The following is a 27,409-nucleotide window of genomic DNA, read 5'->3' on the forward strand; positions in this document are numbered from 1 at the left end:
GTGTCCAAGAATATTGAACACCCAGTCCCTGCTTTTCTTTGAGCCAGGTCTCTGTTATCACCATAACATCATATTTCTGCATGGCTAATTGCACCTGCAACTTACCAACCTTATTTACCACACTCCATGCATTCACATACATGCTCTATAATCCTGATTTTGATTTTATTATTTTCTCCTGTACTATGAACCAACCTAATAACTTATTAACTCCCCTTACTCTGCACTTAGCTAATATGGAACTATTCACTGCCTAGTATTCTAACCTTATGCACCTTATTTCTCTTCACTACTTCTATAAGCTACTGCCTGTCTCCATGCAAATTTCAACCCCCCCCCCCCCCCCCCCCCCCCCAAACCACACTAGTGGACATTGGTCCCAGTCCTATTGAGTGGCAACCCGTCCCTCTGGAATAGGTGCCTTCTGTCCCAGAACTGGTCCCAATGTGCCAAGAACCTGAAGCCCGCCCTCCTGCACCATTCTTCAAGCCACGCACTAATCCCCCCCTGTCTTCCTATTTCTACCCTAGCTAGTATGTGACGCGCGTGATCCAGAGATTACTACCTTCGAGCTCCTACTCTGTGATCAATAGGGACATGGAGTACAAAATAATTGTTAACCTGGTATAAAACATTGCCTCAGCCTCAGCTGGAGTATTGCGTCCAATTCTGGGCACCACATTTTATTAAGGAGGTGACGGCATTAGAGAATGGTCCTCGGGAAGAGGAACTTCAGTCAGGCGGATAGATTAGAGCAGCTGGGACTCTTCTCCTTGGGGAAGAGAAGGTTGAGAGGAGATTTGATAGAGATGTTCAAAATCATGAGGAGTCTGGACGGAGTGGAGCGGGCAAAACTGTCGATGGAAGGATCAAGAACCAGAGGAGAGACTTTTTCACACAGCCAGTGGGGATACGGGCCAAATGCAGGCAAGTGGGACTAGCATAGCGATAGAACTGGGTGGCATGGACAAGCTGGGCCGAAGGGCCTGTTTCCATGCTGTAAACATCTATGAGGGTGTGGTGGAGGCAGGTTCAAATGGGCATTCAAGAAGGGATTGGACCAATATCTGAAAAAGGAAAAAAAAAATGTCCGGGTTACAGGGAGAGAGGGAATGGCACTGGGCGAATTATTCAGTCAGAGAGCCATCATAGACACGGTTGGCCGAATGGCCTCCAGCGCTGTAACCATTCTATGGGGGCCGGGGGGCTTCAGAACTCCCACTCATTCGCTTCAGCTTTGATTTGCACGCTGGCTGACGGGGTTTCCTGCCGCATTTCCTCCTGTCGACACATGGTGGAGGCAGAGTGTCTGCAACAATCTCTGGAATCATTGCGAAGAGAGCGATCCCGCTGCAGCTTCTGGCAAATAACAAAAAGGAAGACGAGAGAGGCACGTTGCAACCAGGACTGAGATTGCCTTAAAAAAAAACCTTAATCCTGCCAGTTACTTTTCTGTGACTAAATGGTCAGGATGTTGGAGGGGAGTGGGGAGGTAATGAAAGAAGGAGTGTTGGAGAAGAGGAGCGAAGGTCTGCTCCAGCTCTGGAAGAAGAAACACTGCGTTCTGACCGGGGAAGGTCTCATTCTCCTCCGTCCCAAGCAGTACCTGGAGCAGTATCTGCACCAGGACACACCGCCTGGGGCCAAGCACAGCTGCAGCGGCAAAGAGCTCCACTTTGGAGACATGAAGACGGTGGACAGCGTGGAGAGGAAGGGCAAGCACATGTACTTCACGGTGGTGATGGCGGACAAGAGGGAGCTGGACTTTCGGTGCCCCCAGGACGCGGGCTGGAATGCCCTCATCACCCTGGGCATGGTGCAGTACAAGAACCGTAGGGCCATGGAAGCAGTGCAATCCAGTCGCCAGAAGCTGGCACAGCGGGGCATTGGCACCGGGTTCCACCATACCGGGATCCACAACACCGCATGATGATGGTGCTGGACACATTTCTCCAGAGGTGAGACCGGCACTCCAGCTATTTTAAGCTCTAATTGAAGGGCGATCTTTCCGGTCGTCATTATCCAGCCTAGCTTGCAATCTCACAGACTCTCCAGGGAAATGAGTGTAGTGAATGCACCATTGATGCAAGCATTATTGTCAGATGCCAGATTTCCAACTGCGGAGTTTAATCAACTAAAGTTCCAAATGTTGTGAAATAGGTAGTTTGTTGTGACCAAGCACATTATGGACTAGGGCTAGTGCTTTAATATGTAGGTTAACAGGCCAGTGTCTTATAAATATTGCCTGTGTAATTTCACCCCCCCAGGCTGCCTCCCTCCCATGCAGGTAACACATCTAGTTACACATGTCTAAGGCAGAAGTAGCTTTTCCAATTGAAGCAGCCCAAGGATTTCTGTTAATCAATGGTATCACATAATTTAATATAAAAAATGCAGACCAGATTTCTAATGGTTCAAAATAGTCATTTATTTTCCAATCCAGAGTAATCTCAAATAAACACAATTCCGCGCAGTCATTTAGAAGCAATAGTTTCTCAATGAACACTGATATTCTAAATTGAATCTCACATTAATTTTTGTATAAATGTAGAAGTGCAAAATAATTACTCTTAAATCCAGCACTGAAGCTATGGTTAGTTATCTGTAAAATCGGATGTGCTCTTGTGAGAAAGTAGGCTTTACGGTCCTGTATATCTGTCAAAGATTTGCGCCAATAACATGTCCATGATGTCCACCATAATTCAAGTGTTCACACACTTACATTTTCTTAAATCTCATTTAAGAAAAACTAGCATGCCCTCCAATTGACCCGAGGGTCTCAACAACAACAACTTACATTCCTGATTCACCAATTCGACCCTCCGTTGGAATATTGGGCCAAAATCTGGGCACCGACAATTAAGAAAAGATGGCAAGGCCTTTGAGAGACTGCAGAGCACGTTTTGTCACAAACACCCCTGACATGAGGGATTCCAGTTTTGGGGAAGCTGGGATGTGTTCTGTCAGAGGAGGATAGTTAATTCTGAAGATTCTGAGACAGCAGACAGGAGGAAACAGTTTCTACCCGCGGCAGATTTGGTAATTAGTGGATGAAAATTGAAGATAATTGATCTAAAAATTGAGAGCAGAGCTGAGGGAAAGAAAACCTGGAATGAGCTGTGATCAAGGATGAACTGACCAAAGGATGGTGAAAGCTGATTCGATAATGACTTTTAAAAAAGGAATTGGATAAATTCTTAGAAAAAGGAAACATTTACATGGTTATGGATAAAGAACAGGATAGTGTAATTTACTGGACAGCTCTGCTAAAAGGGCTGGCAAAAACACAACAGGCCAAATGGCCTCATCCAATGTTGAAAAACTCCGTGACCTCTAACTGATAAAACCTGCTGAAAATAATCAACCACAGATTGGACAGGGCGCAGTAATCACATTGGATATACGGCATAGAAAGAGGCCATTAACCCAGTCAGTCCATGCCGTGTACCCTCCACTCGAATCCCCTCCAATCCTTCCTTAAAACTGAAATCAGCAGGAATCAAGGGACGAAACACTATGTCTGTTAGTCATACATAGCACAAAGGAAGATGGTTGTGGTGGTGGGGGTCAATCATCTCAGTCCTGAGATATCACTGCAGAAGTTCCTCATGGTAGTGTCCTAGAGGCCCAACCATCTTCAGCTACTTCATCAATTACCTTCCTTCCATCGGGGGTACAGCTACCTTGCAGCTCCAGGGACCCGGGTTCAGTTTCGGCCTCGGATGACTGTCTGCGTGGACTTTGTACTTTTTTCCCATGTCTTCGTGGGTTTCCTCCGGATGCTCCGGGTTCCTCCCACAGTCCAAAGATGTGCAGGTTAGGTGGATTGACCATGCTAAATTGCCACTTAGTATCCAAAAGGTTAGGTGAGGTTACTGGGTTACGGGGATGGGTGGAGGCGTGGGCTTAAGTGGGGAGCTCTTTCCAGGGGCCGGTGTAGACTCGATAGGCTGAATGGATTCCTTCTGCACTGTAGGGATTTAATGATAAGGTGAGAATTGGGGATGTCCACACACGATTGAACAATATTCAGCGCCATTCGTGACTCTTCAGATACTGAATCAATCCACGTCCAAATGCAGCCAAGAACTGAACAATATTCAGCCTCAGGTTGACAAGTGGCAAATAATATTCACGCTACACAAGTGGCAGGCAATTTTCACCTGCAACAAGGGAGAATCTAACCATCTCCCCTTGACATTCAATGGCATTGCCATCACTGAATCCCCACTATCAACATCCTGGGGGTTACCATTGACCAGAAACTGAACTGCGCTAGCGACAATAATACTGTGGCTACAAGAGCAGGTCAAAGGCTAGGAATTCTGTGGTGAGTAGCTCACCTCCTGACTCCCCTTAGGCCTGTCTACTATCTACAAGTCACAAATAAGGAGTTTGATGGATAATCTCCACTTGCCTGGATCTATGCAACTCCAAAAACACTCAAGAAGCTCAACACCATCCAGACAAAGCAGCCCATTTGATTGGCACTCCCTCCACCACTGGCACACCAACACCATCTACAAGATGCATAGCATCAACTTTCAAGTCTTATTCGATAACACCTTCCAAATCCACAACCACTACCATCTAGAAGGACAAGGGCAACAGATGCATGGGAAACCACCTCCTCGAAGTTCCCATCCAAGTCACACACCATCTTGGAAATATATGGGCAGCATGGTAGCTTGGTGGTTAGCATAAATGCTTCACAGCTCCAGGGTCCCAGGTTCGATTCCCGGCTGGGTCACTGTCTGTGCGGAGTCTGCACATCCTCCCTGTGTGTGCGTGGGTTTCCTCCGGGTGCTCCGGTTTCCTCCCAGAGTCCAAAGATGTGCGGGGTAGGTGGATTGGCCATGCTAAATTGCCCGTAGTGTCCTAAAAATTAAGATTAAAGGGGGGGGGGGGTTGTTGGGTTACGGGTATAGGGTGTATACGTGGGTTTGAGTAGGGTGATCATTGCTCGGCACAACATCGAGGGCCGAAGGGCCTGTTCTGTGCTGTACTGTTCTATGTTCTATGTTCTATTGCCGTTTCTTCACTGTCGCTAGGTCAAAATCCTGAACTCCCTCCGTAACAGCACTGTGAATGTACATACACTGCATGGACATCAGTTGTTCAAGAAGGCACCACTTCTCAAGGGCAATTTGAATGGGCAATAAATGCTGGCCTAGCCAGTGATGTGCATATCCCATTTGCTTGTCTAGCTTCCCCTTTAATGCATCACATTGTTCACTTCAACCACTCCCTGGTTGCAAGTTCCACAGTAAACAGTCTTTGGATAAAGAAGTTTCTTCTGAATTCATTATTAATTTCGGTAGAAAGGATACAGAGAAATGAAACTAAATATATAATACAATTCTAAAGCGTGTGCAGGAGCAGAGGGCCCTGGGATTAATCGCTGAAGTTGGCAAGACAGGTTGTGAGATTAATTAGCAAAGTATACTGCATCCTGGACTTCATCAATAGGGACAGAGTACGAGAACAAGAAAGTAATGTTAAACTTGTACAAAACACTGGTTTGGCCTCAACCGGAGTATTGTGTCTAATTCTGGGCATCACATATTAGGAAAGATGTGAAGGCATTAGAAAAAGTGCAGAAAAGATTCACAACAATGGTTTCAGGGGTGGGGAACTTTACTTACAGATATAGATTGGAGAATCTGGGTTGTTCTCCTTGGAATATATAGGTGCTTGATGGCTAGCATAGACATGATAGGCCGAAAGGCTTCTTTCTGTGCTGTAAAACCCTATGGACGGAATTTTTGAAAAAATGACAACGGGTCATTTTTGGTGAGAAAATCAGTGCGATTTCTGTCAGTCCCTGTGACATGACCCAGACTGCGATTTCTGTCAGTCCCTGTGGCATGACCCAGACTGCGATTTCTGTCAGTCCCTGTGACATGACCCAGACTGCGATTTCTGTCAGTCCCTGTGACATGACCCAGACTGCAATTTCTGTCAGTTTGTGACATGACCCAGACTGCAATTTCTGTCAGTCCCTGTGACATGACCCAGACTGCAATTTCTGTCTGTTTGTGACATGACCCAGACTGCGATTTCTGTCGGTTTGTGACATGACCCAGGCTGCAATTTCTGTCAGTCCCTGTGACATGACCCAGACTGCGATTTCTGTCGGTTTGTGACATGACCCAGACTGCAATTTCTGTCAGTCCCTGTGGCATGACCCAGACTGCGATTTCTGTCAGTCCCTGTGGCATGACCCAGACTGCAATTTCTGTCAGTCCCTGTGGCATGACCCAGACTGCAATTTCTGTCAGTCCCTGTGACATGACCCAGACTGCAATTTCTGTCAGTCCCTGTGGCATGACCCAGACTGCGATTTCTGTCAGTCCCTGTGACATGACCCACACTGCAATTTCTGTCAGTCCCTGTGGCATGACCCAGACTGCAATTTCTGTCAGTCCCTGTGACATGACCCACACTGCAATTTCTGTCAGTCCCTGTGACATGACCCAGGCTGCAATTTCTGTCGGTCTCTGGGACATGACCCAGACTGCAATTTCTGTCAGTCCCTGTGACATGACCCACACTGCAATTTCTGTCGGTTTGTGACATGACCCAGACTGCAATTTCTGTCAGTTTGTGGCATGACCCAGGCTGCAATTTCTGTCAGTCCCTGTGACATGACCCAGACTGCGATTTCTGTCAGTTTGTGACATGACCCACACTGCAATTTCTGTCAGTTTGTGGCATGACCCAGGCTGCAATTTCTGTCAGTCCCTGTGACATGACCCAGGCTGCAATTTCTGTCGGTTTGTGGCATGACCCAGGCTGCAATTTCTGTCAGTTTGTGGCATGACCCAGGCTGCAATTTCTGTCGGTCTCTGGGACATGACCCAGACTGCGATTTCTGTCAGTTTGTGGCATGACCCAGGCTGCAATTTCTGTCAGTCCCTGTGACATGACCCAGACTGCGATTTCTGTCAGTTTGTGGCATGACCCACACTGCAATTTCTGTCGGTTTGTGACATGACCCAGACTGCAATTTCTGTCAGTTTGTGGCATGACCCAGGCTGCAATTTCTGTCAGTCCCTGTGACATGACCCAGGCTGCAATTTCTGTCGGTCTCTGGGACATGACCCAGACTGCGATTTCTGTCAGTTTGTGGCATGACCCAGGCTGCAATTTCTGTCAGTCCCTGTGACATGACCCAGACTGCAATTTCTGTCAGTTTGTGGCATGACCCAGACTGCGATTTCTGTCAGTCCCTGTGACATGACCCAGACTGCGATTTCTGTCGGTTTGTGACATGACCCACACTGCAATTTCTGTCAGTCCCTGTGACATGACCCAGACTGCAATTTCTGTCAGTTTGTGGCATGACCCAGACTGCGATTTCTGTCGGTTTGTGACATGACCCAGACTGCGATTTCTGTCAGTCCCTGTGACATGACCCACACTGCAATTTCTGTCAGTTTGTGACATGACCCAGACTGCAATTTCTGTCAGTTTGTGACATGACCCAGACTGCAATTTCTGTCAGTCCCTGTGACATGACCCACACTGCAATTTCTGTCGGTCTCTGGGACATGACCCAGACTGCAATTTCTGTCAGTTTGTGGCATGACCCAGACTGCGATTTCTGTCAGTCCCTGTGACATGACCCAGACTGCGATTTCTGTCAGTCCCTGTGACATGACCCAGGCTGCAATTTCTGTCAGTTTGTGACATGACCCAGGCTGCGATTTCTGTCAGTCCCTGTGGCATGACCCAGACTGCGATTTCTGTCAGTCCCTGTGACATGACCCAGACTGCAATTTCTGTCAGTTTGTGGCATGACCCAGACTGCAATTTCTGTCAGTTTGTGACATGACCCAGACTGCGATTTATGTCAGTTTGTGGCATGACCCAGACTGCAATTTCTGTCGGTTTGTGCCATGACCCAGACTGCAATTTCTGTCAGTCCCTGTGACATGACCCAGACTGCAATTTCTGTCAGTCCCTGTGCCATGACCCAGACTGCGATTTCTGTCGGTTTGTGACATGACCCAGACTGCGATTTCTGTCAGTCCCTGTGACATGACCCAGACTGCGATTTATGTCAGTTTGTGGCATGACCCAGACTGCAATTTCTGTCAGTCCCTGTGACATGACCCAGGCTGCAATTTCTGTCAGTTTGTGACATGACCCAGACTGCGATTTATGTCAGTTTGTGACATGACCCAGACTGCAATTTCTGTCGGTCTCTGGGACATGACCCAGGCTGCAATTTCTGTCAGTCCCTGTGACATGACCCAGACTGCAATTTCTGTCAGTCCTGTGGCATGACCCAGGCTGCAATTTCTGTCAGTCCCTGTGGCATGACCCAGACTGCGATTTCTGTCAGTCCCTGTGCCATGACCCAGACTGCGATTTCTGTCAGTCCCTGTGACATGACCCAGACTGCAATTTCTGTCAGTCCCTGTGACATGACCCAGACTGCAATTTCTGTCAGTCCTGTGGCATGACCCAGACTGCAATTTCTGTCAGTCCTGTGACATGACCCAGACTGCGATTTCTGTCGGTTTGTGCCATGACCCAGACTGCAATTTCTGTCAGTCCCTGTGACATGACCCAGACTGCGATTTCTGTCAGTCCCTGTGACATGACCCAGACTGCAATTTCTGTCAGTCCCTGTGACATGACCCAGACTGCAATTTCTGTCAGTCCCTGTGCCATGACCCAGACTGCAATTTCTGTCAGTCCCTGTGGCATGACCCAGACTGCAATTTCTGTCAGTCCCTGTGCCATGACCCTGACTGCAATTTTCAGGCACTTTGGACAACGTTTTTTATCCCTATGTGAAAATAAAAACTGGGGCTGGATTCTCCGCATCAAAATCGCGTTTGGCGCGGGAGCGGAGAATGGACGTCAAACCGGAAATTCGGACTGGCGCCTCTACCGCGATTCTCCGGTCTCCAGGCAAGCGGTCCCCGGAGAATCGTTCGAGAATCGCACGCTAAACAACTTGGCGCGGGTAGGGGATAATTGACAGAGCCCTCCTCGCGATTCTCCGCACGCAACTGGCCACGTTCCCGCTGATGTGGTTCTAGCCACCTAGCAGCTGTCGGAAATGTTGGGTGGCGGCTGCGGAGTCAGTCTGTGGCCGCCCTGGTGGGGGGGGGGGGGGGGGGGGGGGGGGGAGGTGGGAACCGTTCACCGGGGGGGGCGGTGGGGGGGCTCACGGACGGTCAGGCAAGCGATCCCCGGCGAATCGCTCGCGAATCGTGCGCGAACTACGCAGCGTGGGGTGGGGGCCATTGAGAGAGGACCTTCCCCGTGATTCTCCGCGCGCAGCTGGCTGAGTTCCCGACGGCGTGGTTCTAACCACCTAGGTCAGGAACGTCGGGTGGCGGCTGCGGACTCAGTCCATGGCCACCCTCCTGGGGGGTGGGGGTGTACGTTCAGCAGGGGGGCCTCATGGACGCTCAGGCAAGCGATTGGGCTGCACCGATCCAAGGACATGCGTGATCTCGGGGGCGAGGGGGTGGGGGGGGAGGGAAACATACTTCTTCCATCACGGTCCACGGTGCGAGTCCACCATGTCGCACAGGGCGGCCGCCGGCGTGTGCATGCACGGAGTCCCAACCGCAAGAGTGGGACCCCGTATCTGCAGCCAGAGCTGCGAGAACCACCCCGGGACCCTGCCAGCCCCCTGCAGGTGGGAGAATCATTCAGAACTTTCTTAAGAAAAGTCCAGAGTGAATTGCCAGCGTTTTTACACTGGCAGGTGGACATAGCCCCATTATTGGAGAATCCAGCTCCTGATTTGTCTGTCTTGGGGTTACCTGAGCATTTCGATGAAAAGGCCGCTGCATTTAAATGGCTTCACAGCACTTTCTCTCATTCAAACTAGGAGGATGACAGCGAGGAAATTCGCTCCTACATTTATGGAGGGGGCCATCCTCCATTTACTGGACGCCGTGGAGGAGAGGTGGACTTCCTATCAGCATTCTCAAACCCCTCTGTTACTCCTCATCAAAACCCCTCTCTGATTAAGCGCAGCGCCCACACATGCCAGGTGTCAACCACCTCTGACCCAGCGCCCAGCTCACATTATTCCCCCTTTGAGTGCCTGCTTGTCCACAACCGCTGCGAGCGAGAGGAAATGGGTGGTGGGATGCCCGAGCTGAGGATGCTGACTCCATACAAGAAGAGAGCCATGGAGCTTGCTAGGGTAGAGCAAAAGTGGGCTTGTGCTGAGAGCGAAGTGGGCCCAGACAGATAAGTGAGACAAGACAAATAAGACACTGCACCTTCAACCAGATGACCAGCCTCAAGTGAGTTCTGTGTAGACCAAACCCTTGACCAAACCATGTATTAAAACTATGTCCCTTGCCCTTCAGGAACATCAACTGAAGAGCCTGGCCCATCTACCAGCTCTGCACCCTCAACACCACCTCCGAGGAGATCTCGAAGGGGGACACAGATGAAGTGTCACAGCTATCACCTGCAGCATCCAGCATCACAGACACTCACCTTGGAGGGTGATTTTAGCAGGCAGGCTCTGGGTCACTATCTGGTGAGCACCACACTGCTTCAGATGCACATCAGGTGGAGGCATGAATGTCCCAGGGATTGGACAGTCAGAGGATCTGCTGGATCCCAGGACTCAACCGTGTCCCAGCCAAGTGCCGTGCCTCTGGACATGTTCATCCCTCAGCTGCTGGAGGTGCAAAAACAGAGCCCGGAATTCCAGGAGAGGCTGTCAGTTACACTCCTGTGACTATAAGGCTGAATGGAAGAATCGCAAGCCTCTGTGGCAGGAGATGTTGCCGGCGATGCGTGGCACCCAGGCTTCAACAGGGTGGCGTTCACAGACAAAACCCTGGGGCGATAGGTCAGATCCATGAGGGGAGAACTCCGAAGAATGGCGCAGTCCCTGAGGACCATGGCTAACAGGTTCAACTGCATGGTGCAGATAATGGGGGTCCTCCAGGACTGATAGCACCAATTGACATTGAGGCTTCGGGAACTCGCTCCAGCCGTCCCTCTGTCCTCTGGAGGAACCCAGGGGCCCAGAAGCACCTGGAGGGAGGAGGATCCGCTGGAGACATCCCGGGGTCTTCCACCCAGGAGACCCTGGGAATGACCAGCCAATCTTTATCCCCTTCCTGAGATCGGCGCAACTCAGGCACAGCGTGGAGAACTGGGTGACGTGGCAATACTAGTGCCACCCGACAGATGGCCTCTAGGGCCAGATCCTCCAGAGGACGCCCGCCAAGGGCATCTCAGGCAACAGGGCGTGGAAGACAGCAGGTCACCTCTGCCGCTACCTTTGATGTGCACCCTGGGAACACACCCAGACATGTTGAAAGGGTTCACAACTGCAAGGAATTATAGGGGCACAGCATGGGCACGGGTGAAGTTAGGCACAGGTAGTTGGGGATCATTGTCACTGTAATGTTTGCCCATGTCACCGAATGAAATATTATTGTTCTTCATCCCCATAACACCTCACATTCTTTAACCCTTATCCCAGTGGCAAAGATAGGACTCAGGAATGATTCAGTGCTCCTTAGACCCTCGTTCCGAATCCCCCTCTAGAGCTAAGGGACAAAGGAATGTACTGCAGAACCTCACTCAGACATGACCTGGCAGCAGACAAAAAGAGCCAGACATAAACAGTAGCTGAGGAGCATCACCCTCCTGCATTGACTGGGCAGCAGGCACTCAAGGTCTCCCCAGCTCCAGACCCTGATGACTAAGATATCTGATCGCAGAGGGATTACCACATCCTCGTGGGAGTGCGTTGCGTTGCCAGACAACATGTTGGTGCTACTCCATGAACACAAGAACATAAGAACTAGGAGCAGGAGTAGGCCACCTGGCCTCTCGAGCCTGCTCCGCCATTCAATGAGATCATGGCTGATCTTTTGTGGACTCAGCTCCACTTTCCGGCCCGAACACCATAACCCTTAATCCCTTTATTCTTCAAAAAACTATCTATCTTTACCTTAAAAACGTTTAATGAAGGAGCCTCAACTGCTTCACTGGGCAAGGAATTCCATAGATTCACAACCCTTTGGGTGAAGAAGTTCCTCCTAAACTCAGTCCTAAATCTACTTCCCCTTATTTTGAGGCTATGCCCTCTAGTTCTGCTTTCACCCACCAGTGGAAACAACCTGCCCCCATCTATCCTATCTATTCCCTTCATAATTTTAAATGAAGTGGGAGGTGAAGAGAAAACCCCTAGCTTCCTGCTATGCAGACCCTTGCCCTCTGCTGGCCTCCACCCTCTGGATCCTCAGCAACCTCTTGCTCAACTCCCTCCTGCATGTCTTTTTCATCCGAGGACATTATCGCTCCTCCAGGTCTTTCTCATGAGGTTCGTCATCCCTCTTCAGAGCCAGCAGATAACCACGATGCAGGATATCTTTTTGGAGGCTGTGCTGGTGGGTCACACTGGTCCTGTCGAGAAGAGCATCTTCTGGAGGCTGATTCGCCACTCTATCACAGATTGGTTGCCACTATGAGCCTTGTTGTACTATGCCTCTGCTGCGGTCTCTGGCCTCTGCACTCTTGTCACCTGCCAAGACCTTAGGGGATATCCCTTGTCCCCTACAAGCCACCCTTGCAGCCTGGGGTGACCCTCAGCAATGCCAGGGTGATGGAACCATCAATTCACCAGACACGTGTTTCCGATCTGAATCTAGGCTTTAATCAACTTACTTCAGAGCCAGCCTGTTACCCGTTGATGAACTCTTAGTGAACTCAGGCTGACTCTGGACAAGGGTATTTATACAGCTGCACTAGGGGGAGGAGTCATGGGCGGAGCCAAGGGTGGAGCCCAGTACAAGTTCCTGAGGACTCCCAGATCTACTCCCCCTAGTGGTAGGATAGCGCTACTGCGCTTACAAAGACAGTGTGAATTATCATATATACATATATATATTACATTCACCACATTCACCCCCTGCAAAAAAAATCAAGTGTGGCGGGGGTACAACGTCAGTCTGTCCGGTGGTCGAATTGTCCGTTGTGATCTGCGGAGCACCGGGGTTGCAGCCTCTTGCGGTGGCTGGATGGGTGTTGTGTGCTGGGGTACGATGGCGGACTCCAGGGAGGGTTGTATCCGAGCGTCATACTCTCCTGGTTCGACCGGGGCCTGGGGACGCTGGGGGCTGGCCGGCATGGGTGCGTGAAACTGGTAGAGTGAGCTCTCGGGCCCGGGAGCGCGAGGGGGCGGCAGCATGAGAGATCCTTCTGTGGGGGTAGACAGTGGTTGTCTAGTGGGCGCTGGATCCGGCGGGTGCCAGATCCCGGAGGGATACCGTGTCCTGACGGCCGTCAGGGAACTCGACGAATGCGTACTGGGGGTTGGAGTGGTGCAGGCGCACCTTTTCAACAAGGGGGTCGGTTTTGTGCGCCCTGACGTGTTTCCTCAGAAGTACGGGGCCCAGCGTCCTCAGCCATGCCGGAAGTGAGACCCCCGTGGTAGTGCTCCTGGAAAAAATGAAGAGCCTCTCGTGAGGGGTCTGGTTGGTCGCCGTGCACAAAAGGGACCTAATAGCGTGGAGCGCGTCTGGGAGGACTTCCTGCCACTGGGAGACTTGGAGCTTTCTAGACCGGAGGGTCAGTAGGACGGTCTTCCAGACTGTCGCGTTCTCCCTTTCCACCTGCCCGTTCCCCCTGGGTTTGTAGCTGGTAGTCCTGCTCGAGGCAATGCCATTGTCGAGCAGGTACTGACGCAGCTCGACGCTCATGAAGGACAAACCCCGGTCGCTGTGTACGTAGCTGGGGAAACCAAACAGGGTGAAGATGCTATGCAGGGCCCTAATGACTGTGTGGGAGGTCATGTCGGTGCACGGGATAGCGAATGGGAAACGGGAGAACTCGTCTACGAAGTTTAAAAAGTAAGCATTCTTGTTAGTTGAGGGGAGTGGCCCTTTGAAATCAATCGCAAGGCGTTAAAAGGGCCTAGAAGCCTTGACCAGGTGGGCCCTGTCTGGTCTATAGAATTGCGGTTTGCACTCCGCACAGATCGGGCAGTCCCTGGTGACCACTTTTACCTCCTCGTTGGCAGTGGTGGACTGGGTCTAAAAATATTTGTTGCCAGGAGACAAAGGGGGCCCACCCACAACTACAATGCTATCATTTAATTTTCATAACGAATAAATAAAATTTTCAAAAAGTACATATGGAACAAAGGGTACAATTAAAATTTTTGTGAAAAAAAATGTGTATTTCTTAGTAATTACAGTCTACGTGTACTGTACATATTACTGGCAGTAGATACCAAATGTAAATACAGAATGTTATAATTGATTTTTTTATTGATTTTTAAAAGTTTTAAATAATTGGTTGATATTTTTTAATAGTTTACTGCACAATTTACACATTAACAGATAGTTCAAAAGCACAATAGAGCATTGCATGCAGTCCACTATATTAAGAGCAATCGTTTGTGTTCGCTAGATGATTGTGCGAATCTGCCAATAAATGCTTCTGCATCCAATTCATCTAACAATTCCTTTTCAATGGATAGCAACATGTATGATTCCAAATTCTCCTCAGACAGCGAATTTCTTAACCTTGTCTTTATGATCTTTAGCTTTGAATATGTCCTCTCACATTGGACTCGAGTAACTGATAGTGTGCAGATGACTTTATAAAGTTCATAAAGGTTATCATATGCCTTGTCATGAAGTCTGTTGGATGCCAGAATTTTTAGTAAGCATGATGGGCAAGTGCTGCAAATTTTACAATTGTTGCAACTGGAATCCATATTCTCACCATCATTAAGCAATAGCTTTAATACATCAAAGTTTGAAGCAAAAGAAAACAATTCCAATATTACTTGATCTTTGCTGATTTGTGGAAACAGCTTAATAATACCTTCCAATGCTTCATCTTCAAGGCCCTTCTCTGCAATAGTTTTAAACTTTGCTGGGTCCAAGCAGGACAAATCTTTATACAACTGTTTGTGTTGTACAAAGTGTGATTCTAGTGACTGGACAATGCGATCCATTATTAGGTTAAACACATTTACTCAAAAATCTGAGGAATTACTTTCATCATCAATAAGCTCATCTGCTATTCTTTTCTTCTTCTGCCTCTTAACTGGCAATGCTGTTTCCAACGCATCAATTTCCAATGTTTGATTTTCATCCATATTCATCTGTGAAATCCTGGCATTACATTTATTTACAAATTCCAAAGCCTTGCTGTGAACGTTATGAAATGTTCTTGTCTGTTCCTTCAAGTTTGTTGTAGCTGAATCTACCAAACTCCATGCAGTAAACATGTCTAAACCACTTGTCTGTAGACAACGTGATAACGGGGTTGTAGTTTCAAATATATACAAGTAAGTAAATGCTGTCAATATGGTTTCAAACTTTAGAAGACTTTGAAGTAAAACATTTGTTTCATGTTTTGTTTTTGCATCAAACTTTTTGAATCTTGTATCATTGATAAGCATGTAAATAGATTTATGAACGTACTGGCAGCGGCATCATCAAAACGTCCAAATATAGTTGTTGCTGCATTGGATTTTCCTTTTTTAAAAAATAATTTTTATTGAAATTTTTACAAAATATAAACAGCTCAACTCTATTAACAAAACAACTGTGGTAACACCCCAAGAACAATTCCCACCCAACTTCAAAAGCAACGACAAACAAGAGAAAAACAAAACAAAAGAACACCCAATGACAAAAGGGAAAGAGATAACACCCGCCACATCCCACAGACCCATGTACACAGTTCTCCCTCCCCCGCTCCAAACCCCCCCCCCCCTCTCCCCACCCCCCGGGTTGCTGCCGCTGCTGCCGGCCTATTTCCCTACCGTTCTGCCAGGAAGTCCAGGAAATGCTGCCACCGCCTAAAGAACCCTTGTACTGATCCCCTCAGGGCAAATTTCACCTTCTTCAATTTAATGAACCCCGCCATATCATTGATCCAGGCCTCCACGCTTGGGGGCCTCGCATCCTTCCACTGAAGAAGAATCCTCCGCCGGGCTACTAGGGACACAAAGGCCAGAACACTGGCCTCTTTCGCCTCCTGCACTCCCGGCTCCACTGCAACCCCAAAAATTGCGAGTCCCCAACCTGGCTTGACCCTGGATCGCACCACCCTCGACACCGTCCTTGCTACCCCCTTCCAAAACTCCCCCAGCGCTGGGCACGCCCAAAACATATGGGCGTGGTTCGCTGGGCTCCCCGAGCATCTAGCACACCTGTCCTCGCCCCTGAAAAACCTACTCATCCTCGTCTGCATTGGATTTTCCTGACCATCTGGTCTCACCAATTAGCTTTTAATCGTTTCATTTTTTCTTGTCCTAGATGTTTTCCAACATCTTCTATCCATACAGCCATTCTCTTGTATGATGCTTTCACAAAAGTTGCTATATTCTGGAGCAAATTGAAAAAGAAACTGCAGGCACACAACATTTTGTTGTTTCAGTTATCACCAAATTCAAGACATGGGCATAGCACCATATATGAACATGTTGATCAGCCACATCAGCAATTTTACTTTGTAAACCATTATACTGGCCATGGTAGCTTGCAGCGCCATCTGTGCTATCAGATAAACATTTTTGGGGGTCAATTTTAAGATGCTGTAATGTTTCAATCAATAGATCAAAAAGTCCCTGTCCTGTACCATCATTACTTGGCACAACTGAAAGTAGTCGCTCACAGATAATACCTTTAAGCACATACCGAATAATAATGCTAAACTGATCGATGGATGAATTATCTTGTGTTGAATCAACCTGAATAGAATAATATTTTGCTTGAGAAACTTCATGACTAATTCTTTCTTGTATCATATTCTTCATAATTTTGATTAACATGTTTATATTGGGTGATTGGGTCGCGGGGTCCGCGGGGAACGAGTTAAGGCTGCGGAAGGAGACCTCCATCGTGGTAGCAGCTTCCACAGTCGTTTCTAAGTCCTGGCCCCCCTTTTCCAGCAGTCGTTGGTGCACATAGTTAGACCTGAGGCCCACTACAAAAATATCGCATACCGCAAGTTCCCTGTGTTCAGCCGCGGTAACCGCTTGGTAATTACAGTCATTGGACAAATTATTGAGTTCCCTTAGAAATTCGGCGAGTGATTCTGTAGGCCGCTGGCGGCGAGTCGTGAACACATGGCGAGCGTAAACTTCATTAATAGGCCTTACATAAATTTTATCGAGAACTGCTAGCACCGCAGTATATGAACTGGCCGAGTTTAGTTGCGTAGAGATTCTGTGGCTCACCCTCGCGTGCAGTAAACTTAGCTTCTGATCCTCTGTCGTTTCGGCTGTGCTCACTTCTGCTAGGTAGTCCTTGAAGCACCACATCCAGTGGGAGAAGATTTCTTTAGCCTCTGCATCCTGCGGGTCGAGTTCCAGGCGTCCAGGCTTGAGGGCCGATTCCATAATCGATCTTTACTGTTCTTAAGTCGATTAAATTGATGGAACCATCAATTCACCAGACACGTGTTTCCGATATGAATCTAGGCTTTAATCGACTTACTTCAGAGCCAGCCTGTTACCCGTTGATGAACTCTTAGTGAACTCAGGCTGACTCTGGACAAGGGTATTTATACAGCTGCACTAGGGGGAGGAGTCATGGGCAGAGCCAAGGGTGGAGCCCAGTACAAGTTCCTGAGTACTCCCAGATCTACTCCCCCTAGTGGTAGGATAGCGCTACTGCGCTTACAAAGACAGTGTGAATGATCATATATACATATATATATTACATTCACCACACAGGGTTCTGCAATTGCCTACTAATTTAGCTACATGCACGCTCTCTGTGCACACCCATACATGAATCACATCTGGTGGTCACACACCAGCTGCACACCGAGGGAGTGGAACCCCTTCCTGTTTATGAAGTGGACTCCCTGAAGCTGCAGGGTGGGTGGAGCGACGTGGCCCCCTGCACCTCTGACAGATCGACTATAGTGCCAAAGTCTGTATCCCTTCTTGCTGGGCCTTGTCCAGGTCATAATAAATAAAGTGAAAAGCCCTTGCATGGAGTGGATACCTGCAAGATTCCACAAAGGTCACCCATGGGCTCAGGAACGTCCACATTGCGTAACAGTTGAGGGATCTGTAGCCTTCAAGGAGCAAGTGTCCTTGACTGCCACATGGCGCCAAGTCAGCAAGGATGTGGCACAGGTACTGCACTGTCTCCTTGTATGGCTGGTGCGACCTCTGACCGCTGAGCCTGCCCTGTGGCCCCCTGGTCTCCCGCTGCTGGGTCTTCCCTGGCTGCCGCTGCTCGTTGGCTGCTGAGTCTGCGCTCCTTCAGTGTTATAATGAGAAGAATAGCCAGCTCCACTGGCTCCATATCCACATCATTGGGTTACCTGCGAGGGATGAGAGAGAGAAAGAGACACAGTCAGGTTGGTGTTGCAGCCGGATAACATCAGTACCATTCCATACCCATTGGATTCCCGGACCTGGAAGCAGCCAGTCCCATTCCTTATCCGGCAGCTGCTGGTCACTCACAGCTCAGGCACCCTCCCATCTCCATTGCAGACTGGCCTCAACCTATACTCTCACCCAGTCAGTGAGCCTCTAGCCTTCTGCCTGGTTCTCCTCTCCCGTATTCCCTGTGTCATGAGGGATAGGGCTTCTGACAGGGGTTTATATGCTCGCACATCCCTAATGGGCAGGGTCAACTGGACGGTGATCTCTATCTTGGGGGTTAATGGATCTTCACTGGCAGGCGTTGGGGACGACACATAGGCAAACCTGGTGCATCTTAGCCTTGAATCCTGAGTATTCATCCTATTCCTTGACTTTGAGACTGTGGGTAGCTGACATTGTTAAGTGTTAACTCTCGATGACCAATTAGTTTGACGAGCATGAATCTCAGGAATGTTGGAGGATACAATCCCGTTTTGCTTCAGGGATAGTCAAAGCTAATAGGCACCATTCCGAGATCTCGTTGCTGTCATGCCTCAACACTTAAGACTCCTGGATAGCTACTCCAGAATTTTGTCCCCTTGCACTCCCTGGTTCTAGGTGGAGGCAGTGGTGCTCACCTCCTTCCTCTGTCGGAGGTCATGGCACCTGGTTCCCATTTTTAAAAAGCGGTAGTAATTCACTTCAGTGTGATATCAGGCCTGTTGAGTGGGAGATTCAATGAGGGCAGAAGAACATTAACCACGCCCATTCTGGACCTGACCGCGTCATTGGGGAGGTACCAGGAAGATCGTGTTCTGAAATCTTTCCGGCGCAAATCCCGTTTTCGGCCTCTTGCGAGATTTAGCGGCTGGTAAATCCCACCCTATGGCTCTCTGACTCTATGGCAATGATTTGATAAAGGCACTCAAAATCATGCGGGGGCTAGACAGAGTAGATAGGGAGAGACTGTGCCTAATGATGCACGGGTCGAGAACGAGACAGGGCAGTGATTTAAGATAATTCGCAAAAGAAGCAATGATGACATAAGGAAAACCTCTTTCTTTTTTGAAAATTGTTTTTTATTCTCCTTTTTCACATTTTCTCCCAAATTTATACCCACCAACAATAAACAATAATCAGTAACAAATATGTCAATCCCCATGTCAATAACAACGACCCCATCCTCCCACCAAACCACAAACATTAGCCCGCATGTTCACGCAAACAAATGACAAAAAGGAATTTCGGATCACTCATAGTCACCATTAACACACACAGCCCCCCTCTCCCCAAACCCTCCCACCCACACGCCCCAACTAATGTTCGATGTTATCCAGTTCTTGAAAGTGCACAATGAATAATGCCCATGAATTCTAACACCCCTCCATCCTTCTCCTCAGTTCAAACATAACCTTCTCAGGAGTCAAGAATTCCAACAGGTCCCCCCACCACACCAGGGCACAGAATGGAGAGGCTGCTCTCCAACCTATCAGGATCCACCTTCGGGCGATCAACAAGGCTAAGGCTACAACATCTGCCTCGGCACCCGTTTCCAACCCTGGCTGGTCCGACACCCTAAATATGGTCAACTGGGGACCCGGGTCCAGTTTCATGTGCACCACTTTAGAAATTACCGTAAAAACCCCCTTCCAGTAATCGAACAGGACCAAAGCATGTGAACGTGATTGGCGCCCCCCCCCCCCCCCCCCCCCCCCCCTCCCCATGCAACAGATCTTCTACTCCTTCAAAGAATCGGCTCATCCTTGCCCTCGTGAGGTGTGCTCTGTATACCACCTTCAGCTGTATCAGCCCCAACCTCGCGCACAAGGTGGAGGCATTTACTCTCCGGAGCACCTCACACCAGAACCCCTCCTCTATAACCTCTCCCAACTCTTCCACTTTTCTTTGATGCCTTCCAGTGGTGCCTTCTCCTCTTCCAAAATAGCTCCGTAAACCGCTGACACTACCCCCTTCTCCAGTCCCCCCTATCGTCAGCACCTTCTCCAGCAATGTGGAGACCGGCTCCACCGGGAAACTCTGTATCTCCTTTCTGGCAAAGTCTCGAACCTGCATGTCTCTAAATATTTCCCCCTGCTCCAGCCCATACTTCACTTCCAACTCCTTCAATCCTGCAAACATACCACTGAGAAACAAATCTTTTAGTATCTTAATCCCCTTCTCCTCCCAATTCCGAAAATTTCCATCCCACCTCCCTGGCTCAAATCTGTGGTTCCCCCGAATTGGCATTTCCCTTGACCCTGCCCCCAACCCGAAGTGTTGGCGAAACTGCCTCCAAATTCTCAATGAAGCTATTATTACCGGACTCCCTGAGTATTTCCCCGGGGCTATCGGGAGCGGCGCTGTTGCTAGTGCTTTCAATCCCGACCCCCTGCACAAACGCTCCTCCATTCTGACCCACTGGGATTCAACCTCACTGATTTTTTTTCCGGTAAAATTTTACCAAATAAACCCCCCACCCCGAACTTGTAAATAAATAAATAAAATGAGTAAAATAAATGAAAAAAAATTAAAATGAAATGAATAAAATAAATGAATAAACCCCCCCGAACTTGTAAAAAAAAAGCTACGACCGTTGAAAAAAAAAAGCGGCTGCACCGCGCATGTGTGCCCGACACCCGCCTGCAACCCACCCGCGGGTCGCGCCCCCGAGTTTGACAATGCCTGTGCTAACATACCTTATCTCCATGTTCGTAAACTGCACCCCTTGCTCGTCTCAGTTGGCGCACCACCTTCCTGGTAGATAGTCGGTCAAAGCTCGCCTGTAGTTCCTTCCTCTTTTCCAAATTTGCTGTGTCCCCATCTTCTGCATAACTCCTATCTACCTCCAACACTCTACCTCTGCCGCTCCAACCTCTCCTCTTTGTCCACCCTGGCCTTAAACAAAATCACCTCACCCCTCACCACCGCCTTTAGAGCCTCCCAGCCAACTGCCTTCGACACCTCACCCGTACAGTTGAAACCTACATATTCCTCAATTACCTTTTCAATTTTGTCACAGAACCTTTGGTCCCCCAAAAGTCCCACATCTAATTTCCACCCCGGCCTCTGCACTACCCCCTTCTCAAGTGCCATATCCACCCATTGCGGAGCATGATCTGACACTGCAATTGCCGAGTATTCCGACTCCTTAACCCCAGCTAGCAAAGCCTTCCCCACCACAAAAAAGTTGGTCCGCGAGTATACCTTATGGCCTGCTGAGAAAAACAAGTACTCCCGTTCCCTCGGGTGCAGAAGCCTCCAAGGGTCCACCTCTCCCATTTCCACCATTAGCCCAGCCAACGCCTTCGCCCCCCCCCGATGGGACCAGCGAGTGCAGCTGTGATCCGTTCAATCTTGGCTCCTGCACCAAGTTCCAGTCCCCCCCACTATCAGTTTGTGTGTGTCCAAGTCGGGGATGGCCCCAAACATCTTCATTGCGAATCCCACATTGTCCCAATTGGGACCGTATACACTTAGCAGCGCCACTAACCTCGCCTCCAGCGCCCCTGTCACAATCACATATCTACCCCGCTGATCTGCCACCACATTATCCACCTGGAAACGTACTCTTTCGCTGACCATTACCGCTACCCCTCGAGCCCTTCCGTCAAATCCAGAGTGAAACACCTGACTAACCCAGCCCTTTTAAAGTCTCACCTGGTCCTTCACCCTCAAGTGAGTCTCTTGCAGCATTGCTACATTGGCTTTCAAACTTTTTTTTTTAATAAACAATTTAAATGAGGTATTTTTTGGCATTGTAAACAGTAGAATTACAGAACGAGAAAACAAAAGGGCTGTACAGTAAACAAAGTACACAGTGCAATTGTCGTAGCCCATCCCACCCAGTCTGCTTAATTGACCCCCTATACTACATTCCCCTAACCCCCCCCCCCCCCCACTGCTGATGATTAGTTCTCCGCCAAGAAGTCAATGAATGGTTGCCACCTCCAGGCGAACCCTAACAACGACCCTCTCTAGGCGAACTTGATTTTCCCTAAGCCCAGGAAACTCGCCATGTCTGACAGCCAGGCTTCCGACTTCGGTGGCTTTGAGTCCCTCCAAGCTGGAAGTATCTGTCTCCGGGCTACCAGGGAAGCAAAGGCCAAGACGTCAGCCTCTTTCTCCCCCCAGACTTCCGGGGCCTCTGAAACCCCAAAAATCGCCACCTCCGGACTCATTGCCACCCTTATGTTCAATACTGTAGGCATGACGTCCTCGAACCCCTGCCAGTATCTCCTAAGTTTTGGACACGCCCAAAACATGTGGACATGGTCTGTCAGTCCTCTCAGACACTTTACACACCTGTCCTCTACGCCGAAGAATCTGCTCATCCGGGACACTGTCATTTGGGCCCGGTGGACGACCTTAAATTGAATCAGGACAAGCCTGGCACATGTTGCAGTCCCATTAACCCTGCTCAGCGCGTCCGCCCACAGGCCTTCCTCAATCTCCCCTCCCAACTCCTCCTCCCATTTATGCCTCAGCTCCTCAGTCTGCGTCTCCTCCACCCCCATGAGCTCCTTGTAAATATCCGAGACACTCCCCTCCCCCACCCATCCTCTAGACACTACCCTATCTTGGATCCCCCTTAGTGGCAAGAGTGGAAAAGATGGCACCTGTCTGCGCAAAAAGTCCCGCACCTGAATATACCGGAACTCATTCCCCCTCATCAACCTAAACTTGGCTTCCAGCGCCCTCAAGCCAGGGAAGCTCCCTTCCAAAAACAAATCTCCCATCCGCTCAAACCCGCCCTCCACCATACCCGAAACGCCCCGTCCAACCTCCCCGGGGAAAGCCGATGGTTGTCACATATCGGGGACTAGACCGATGCTCCCGTTGCTCCCACGTGCCTCCACTGTCCCCAGATCCAAAGGGCCGCCACCACTCCAGGACTGGTGGAGAAGCGCGCCGGCAGGTACGGCAGAGGCGCTGTCACTAATGCCCCCAGACTGGTACCCCTACATGAGGCTGCCTCAACCCGCTCCCAAGCCGACCCTCCCCCCCACCACCCACTTCCCTATCATGGCTATGTTGGCCGCCCAATAATAGGTGCTGAAATTCGGCAGGGCAAGCCTCCCTGGCTTTCAAACTTTTAAGGTGCGCAAGCACCCTTGACCTCTTGACCGGACCTCCTAACCCCCTCACGTTCCACGTAACTATCCTAACAGGGGTTCTCTCACCACCCCACCCCCCCCCCACCCTTCTTATCCACCATCATCATACCACCGAACCCTGCCCCATGAGCCTGACCCGACCCTATCCATTATTAACATTGAACCCCTTCCGCCCATCCAAAAACCCTCCCTACATTTCCTCTCGAGAAAACATCTCCCAGCATCAATCCCCCCCCCCCCCCCCCCCCCCCCCCCTCACTCGCCTCATAGGCCCATCAAAACCTGCTAACCAGGCTCCAATGTCCGCAGCTCTCCTCTCACCTCACCTCCGTTCACTAGCCGACTTTAGTTAGCTAGCGGGTGTGGCTCCCCCCGCCAAGATATACCATCCCCTCCCACCCAGTCCCAGAGAAAGAAAAAACAAAAACAACAATCCAACCCATACAATTCACTAAAATAAGATATAGCCCTCGCAACACAGAATGCCAATCAACCCAACCAATAACTTGAACGATGTAACAATGTGAAGAGAAGTACATTACAATATACGTCAGTAAAAAGAAAGTTGTAGCATTTATACATTTTCCAGCTCCCCAATCACAGTTCACAGACTCTCTTCCAGCTCCGCTGCTCACACCTGTCCCAAGCCTTCTGCCCTCACGAATGCCTCAGCTGCCTCCGCTGTCTCAAAATAAAAGTATTTGGCATCATACGTCATCCTCAGCTTCGCTGGGTATACCAGACCAAATCGCACCCCCTTTTTGTACAGTGCCGCCTTCACTCGCCTGAACGCCGCTAATCTTTTTGCCAACTCCACCGTCAAGTCCTGGTAGATCCGAACTCCAGCACCATCCCACTGCACCTCGCGCTTCTGCTTTGCCCAGTTTAACACATTCTCCTTCATGCAATACTTATGGAAGCAGATAATTACTGTTCTTGGCGGCTCATTCACTTTGGGTTTGAAAATGGGGGTCCTCACTGGTTTTTGAACCAGCCCCGCTTGATGATCGGATCGGCCCCAAAGGCTGACAATAATCGGGGGGGGAGAGCGAAGAATCGGGGAAACCCCCTAAAGTGGCCACTGGCGGGAGCTCCTCTCGATGCGGCCGACTTGCTCGCAAATGCCACCGGAAGCCCAGGAAAAACCTTTTCGTACAATGATTGGTTAGGATCTGGAAAGCACTGCCTAAGAGTGCATTGACGGAGGCATTTTATTGTCGCTTTCAAAAGAGAATTAGACAATTATCTGAGGAGAAAAAAAGATACAAGGCTACAGGGACAAGGCAGGGGAGTGGGACTAGGTTAAATACTCTTGCAGAGAGTCAGCACTTACATCATAGACTTAATAGCCCTCTCTACTGTAATCGTTCTATTGGATTTCTCAATGACTATGTCTAGTTCTACCCTTCCCTGCAAGAGGAAACATTTTCTCTGTATCCACTCCATCAAAACCATTCAGAATTGTAAAGATCTTGATTAGTTCACCCCTCAGCCTTCCTTTTTCAAGACTAATTACACAAATGTGTTTTAAATAGCTATTTGGTGGAACAGAATTTGAGTATTGCTGAAAAAAGACATTTTGTCAAAGTTTCTTGTCTTGCACGCATCAGAATAATTGCATGAATACCAAGGTTTAAACTTCCCATCAATGCTTGGCAGCTAATTGTCAGTCATCGTTAACTGGTGCTTTCTCCATAGCAAGGGCTCTCAAAATAGAGTCTACTTGTCAACCAATCAGCACTTGCTTCTCAAACAGTATCAAGTTATTGTTTCCATTGGCATATATATTCTTGTGATTGTTTTGGTGAGTGCAAGATGAAAAGCTTTGACAAAGTGCCTTTTTTCAGCAATACTCCAATGTACTTTAGTAGAGGAGTAATTCACTAAGTATTATCTAGTAAAGATATAGCAGGTAAAAAAAACTGGGGATATGTTTGTTCAATGACATTGTGTACTATTCTGCAGTCTAAACACCATCAGCTTGTCTTCTTCCATTGGTGCAAGAGATCAGTTGCATTATTTCCATTATGTATCTGTAATCTTTTCCAGAATTTTTATGGTATAAACAGTGCATATAATTTTCAAACATAACCATCTTATTGCAGAATAAATACCTCACTGATCTTTTCAGGAAACAGACTTGAAATGTAAATGCAGTCATTGTATAATAATATATAAACTGTTATTTCAATCAGCTAGCTATGTTAAAAACTTGGTTTTATGAAATTCTTAATCTATCTCACATTGCCAACCTCCAATTTTGCGTTAAATATTTCGAGACACTTTTATTATGCTATCTTTGACCACAGCAGTTGGCTCTCCCACGCTGGTGTCTCTCAATACCCTGTAATCTTAAAATATAATTGGAGTAATATGCCATTAATAACACAAGAAATTATGCATCAAATCATTTACTTTGAATAATGCATTTTATTGTTGATTCTATTTAGGTTGAAAAGGAGAGCACTTATACAATCTGAGATCTGGTGTGCATAAATGGAGAAGCAAATTAGATTCTCTATCCCATTGCAGTTAAGAGATTAGTTCATTAGAAGCTGGAACGACAAGAGCTGTAAACCCATCAGACTGAATCCAAAAAGGAGCACTCAATCTTCTCCAGGAAGAGACTTTAATGAATTTTATTACCAAGCAACTTGGCGTGGATTTTTTTGAACATTATTTATAACCGTTCTGTTGCTTTTTTTTATGAAATGGTAAATGCTGCAAAATATGTAATTATAAATTATTGCTTTGTTTTTTTTTGTTTTCCTTAATTTATTATATTTTTCTGCCTGATGTTTTTGAATGTATCGGTAACATCATGATAGAAGACAAGGGAAACTGGAGCAGAAACTTAAATGGTGCAGATGAAAATAAATAGCACCTTTATTTTGTAACAGTGCATTTCGCAGAATGCACCTATAGTCCGTGGAGTTTGGAAGAATAGGCGGTGAACTCATTGAAATATATAGGATTCTTCAAAGGTTTAACATGGTAGATACTGAAAGTCTGTTTCCCCCTGGCTGGGGAAGCTAAAACATAGGGGCTTAGTCTCAGAATAAGGGGTTGGTCATTTAGAACAGAGATGAGGAGAAATGTCTTCACTTAGAAGGTTGTGAATCTTTGAAATTCACAACTGTGTGGATACTCATACTGAGTACATTCAAGACAGAAATGTATAGATTTTGGGGTACTCAGGGAATCAGGGGATGTGCAAAAAGATGGAGTTGAAGGAGAGGTTCAGCCATGATCTCATTGAATGGCAGAAAAGGCTCGGGGGACTGCAATTTACTGCTTCTATTTCTGATGTCATTTGTACTGTAAAGGGGTCAAGGGTCCAGAAGCAACTTACTAACATAAGCCTTGTATCATTTAGCTATTTTGCAGTTATGGTGACAGAATTGTCCAAATACAAAATATTATGGAACTGCCAACATATTATGTAAATATATCCCAGATTTAGTGATTCAATGCGGGGAAGCTTTTTTCCACTCTACCCTCCTATATTTCACAAATGATTTAAAATTCCCTGTCTGTAATGAGAGGTTTCATTTTCTTCAATGTTTATTCTTTGCGTGTATTAATTGATGTTTCCTTGGTTTAGTGAAATGGGATGTCCTATCATTACAGGATGTTTATTCATTTTTCAGTCAATCATTTTATACTATGAGTTCTCTATTTCTTGGAGCACAATTAAGTCATTCATTGTTGTAAAAAGTCCCAATGACAGCACCACATGTTTATGTAAGCAGCTGGTTTTAACTCCATACAATTATCACATAACATGACAGAGGATATAGAGCAGAAAAACAGGCTATTTTATAATAATTTTTAAATGTCACAAGTAGGCTTACATTAACACTGAGATGAAGTTACTGTGAAAATCCCCTAGTCGCCACACACCGGCACCTGTTCAGATACACTGAAGGAGAATTCAGAATGT

At 48.1% G+C, this 27,409-nt stretch overlaps 1 protein-coding gene across 1 annotated transcript; it reads left to right on the plus strand.

Annotated features, from left to right (window-relative positions):
• The first annotated feature begins 1,327 nt into the window (after window positions 1–1,327).
• LOC119955110 (pleckstrin homology-like domain family A member 1) lies at window positions 1,328–27,409 on the plus strand. The gene is made up of 2 exons (XM_038780993.1): window positions 1,328–1,958; window positions 25,917–27,409. The coding sequence occupies exon 1, from the start codon at window positions 1,463–1,465 to the stop codon at window positions 1,928–1,930; it is 468 nt and encodes a 155-aa protein (XP_038636921.1). The 5' UTR covers window positions 1,328–1,462; the 3' UTR covers window positions 1,931–1,958; window positions 25,917–27,409.

This window comes from Scyliorhinus canicula, chromosome 20 (assembly GCF_902713615.1).
Source record: "Scyliorhinus canicula chromosome 20, sScyCan1.1, whole genome shotgun sequence".
In the NCBI taxonomy this organism is placed as follows: Eukaryota; Metazoa; Chordata; class Chondrichthyes; order Carcharhiniformes; family Scyliorhinidae; genus Scyliorhinus; species Scyliorhinus canicula.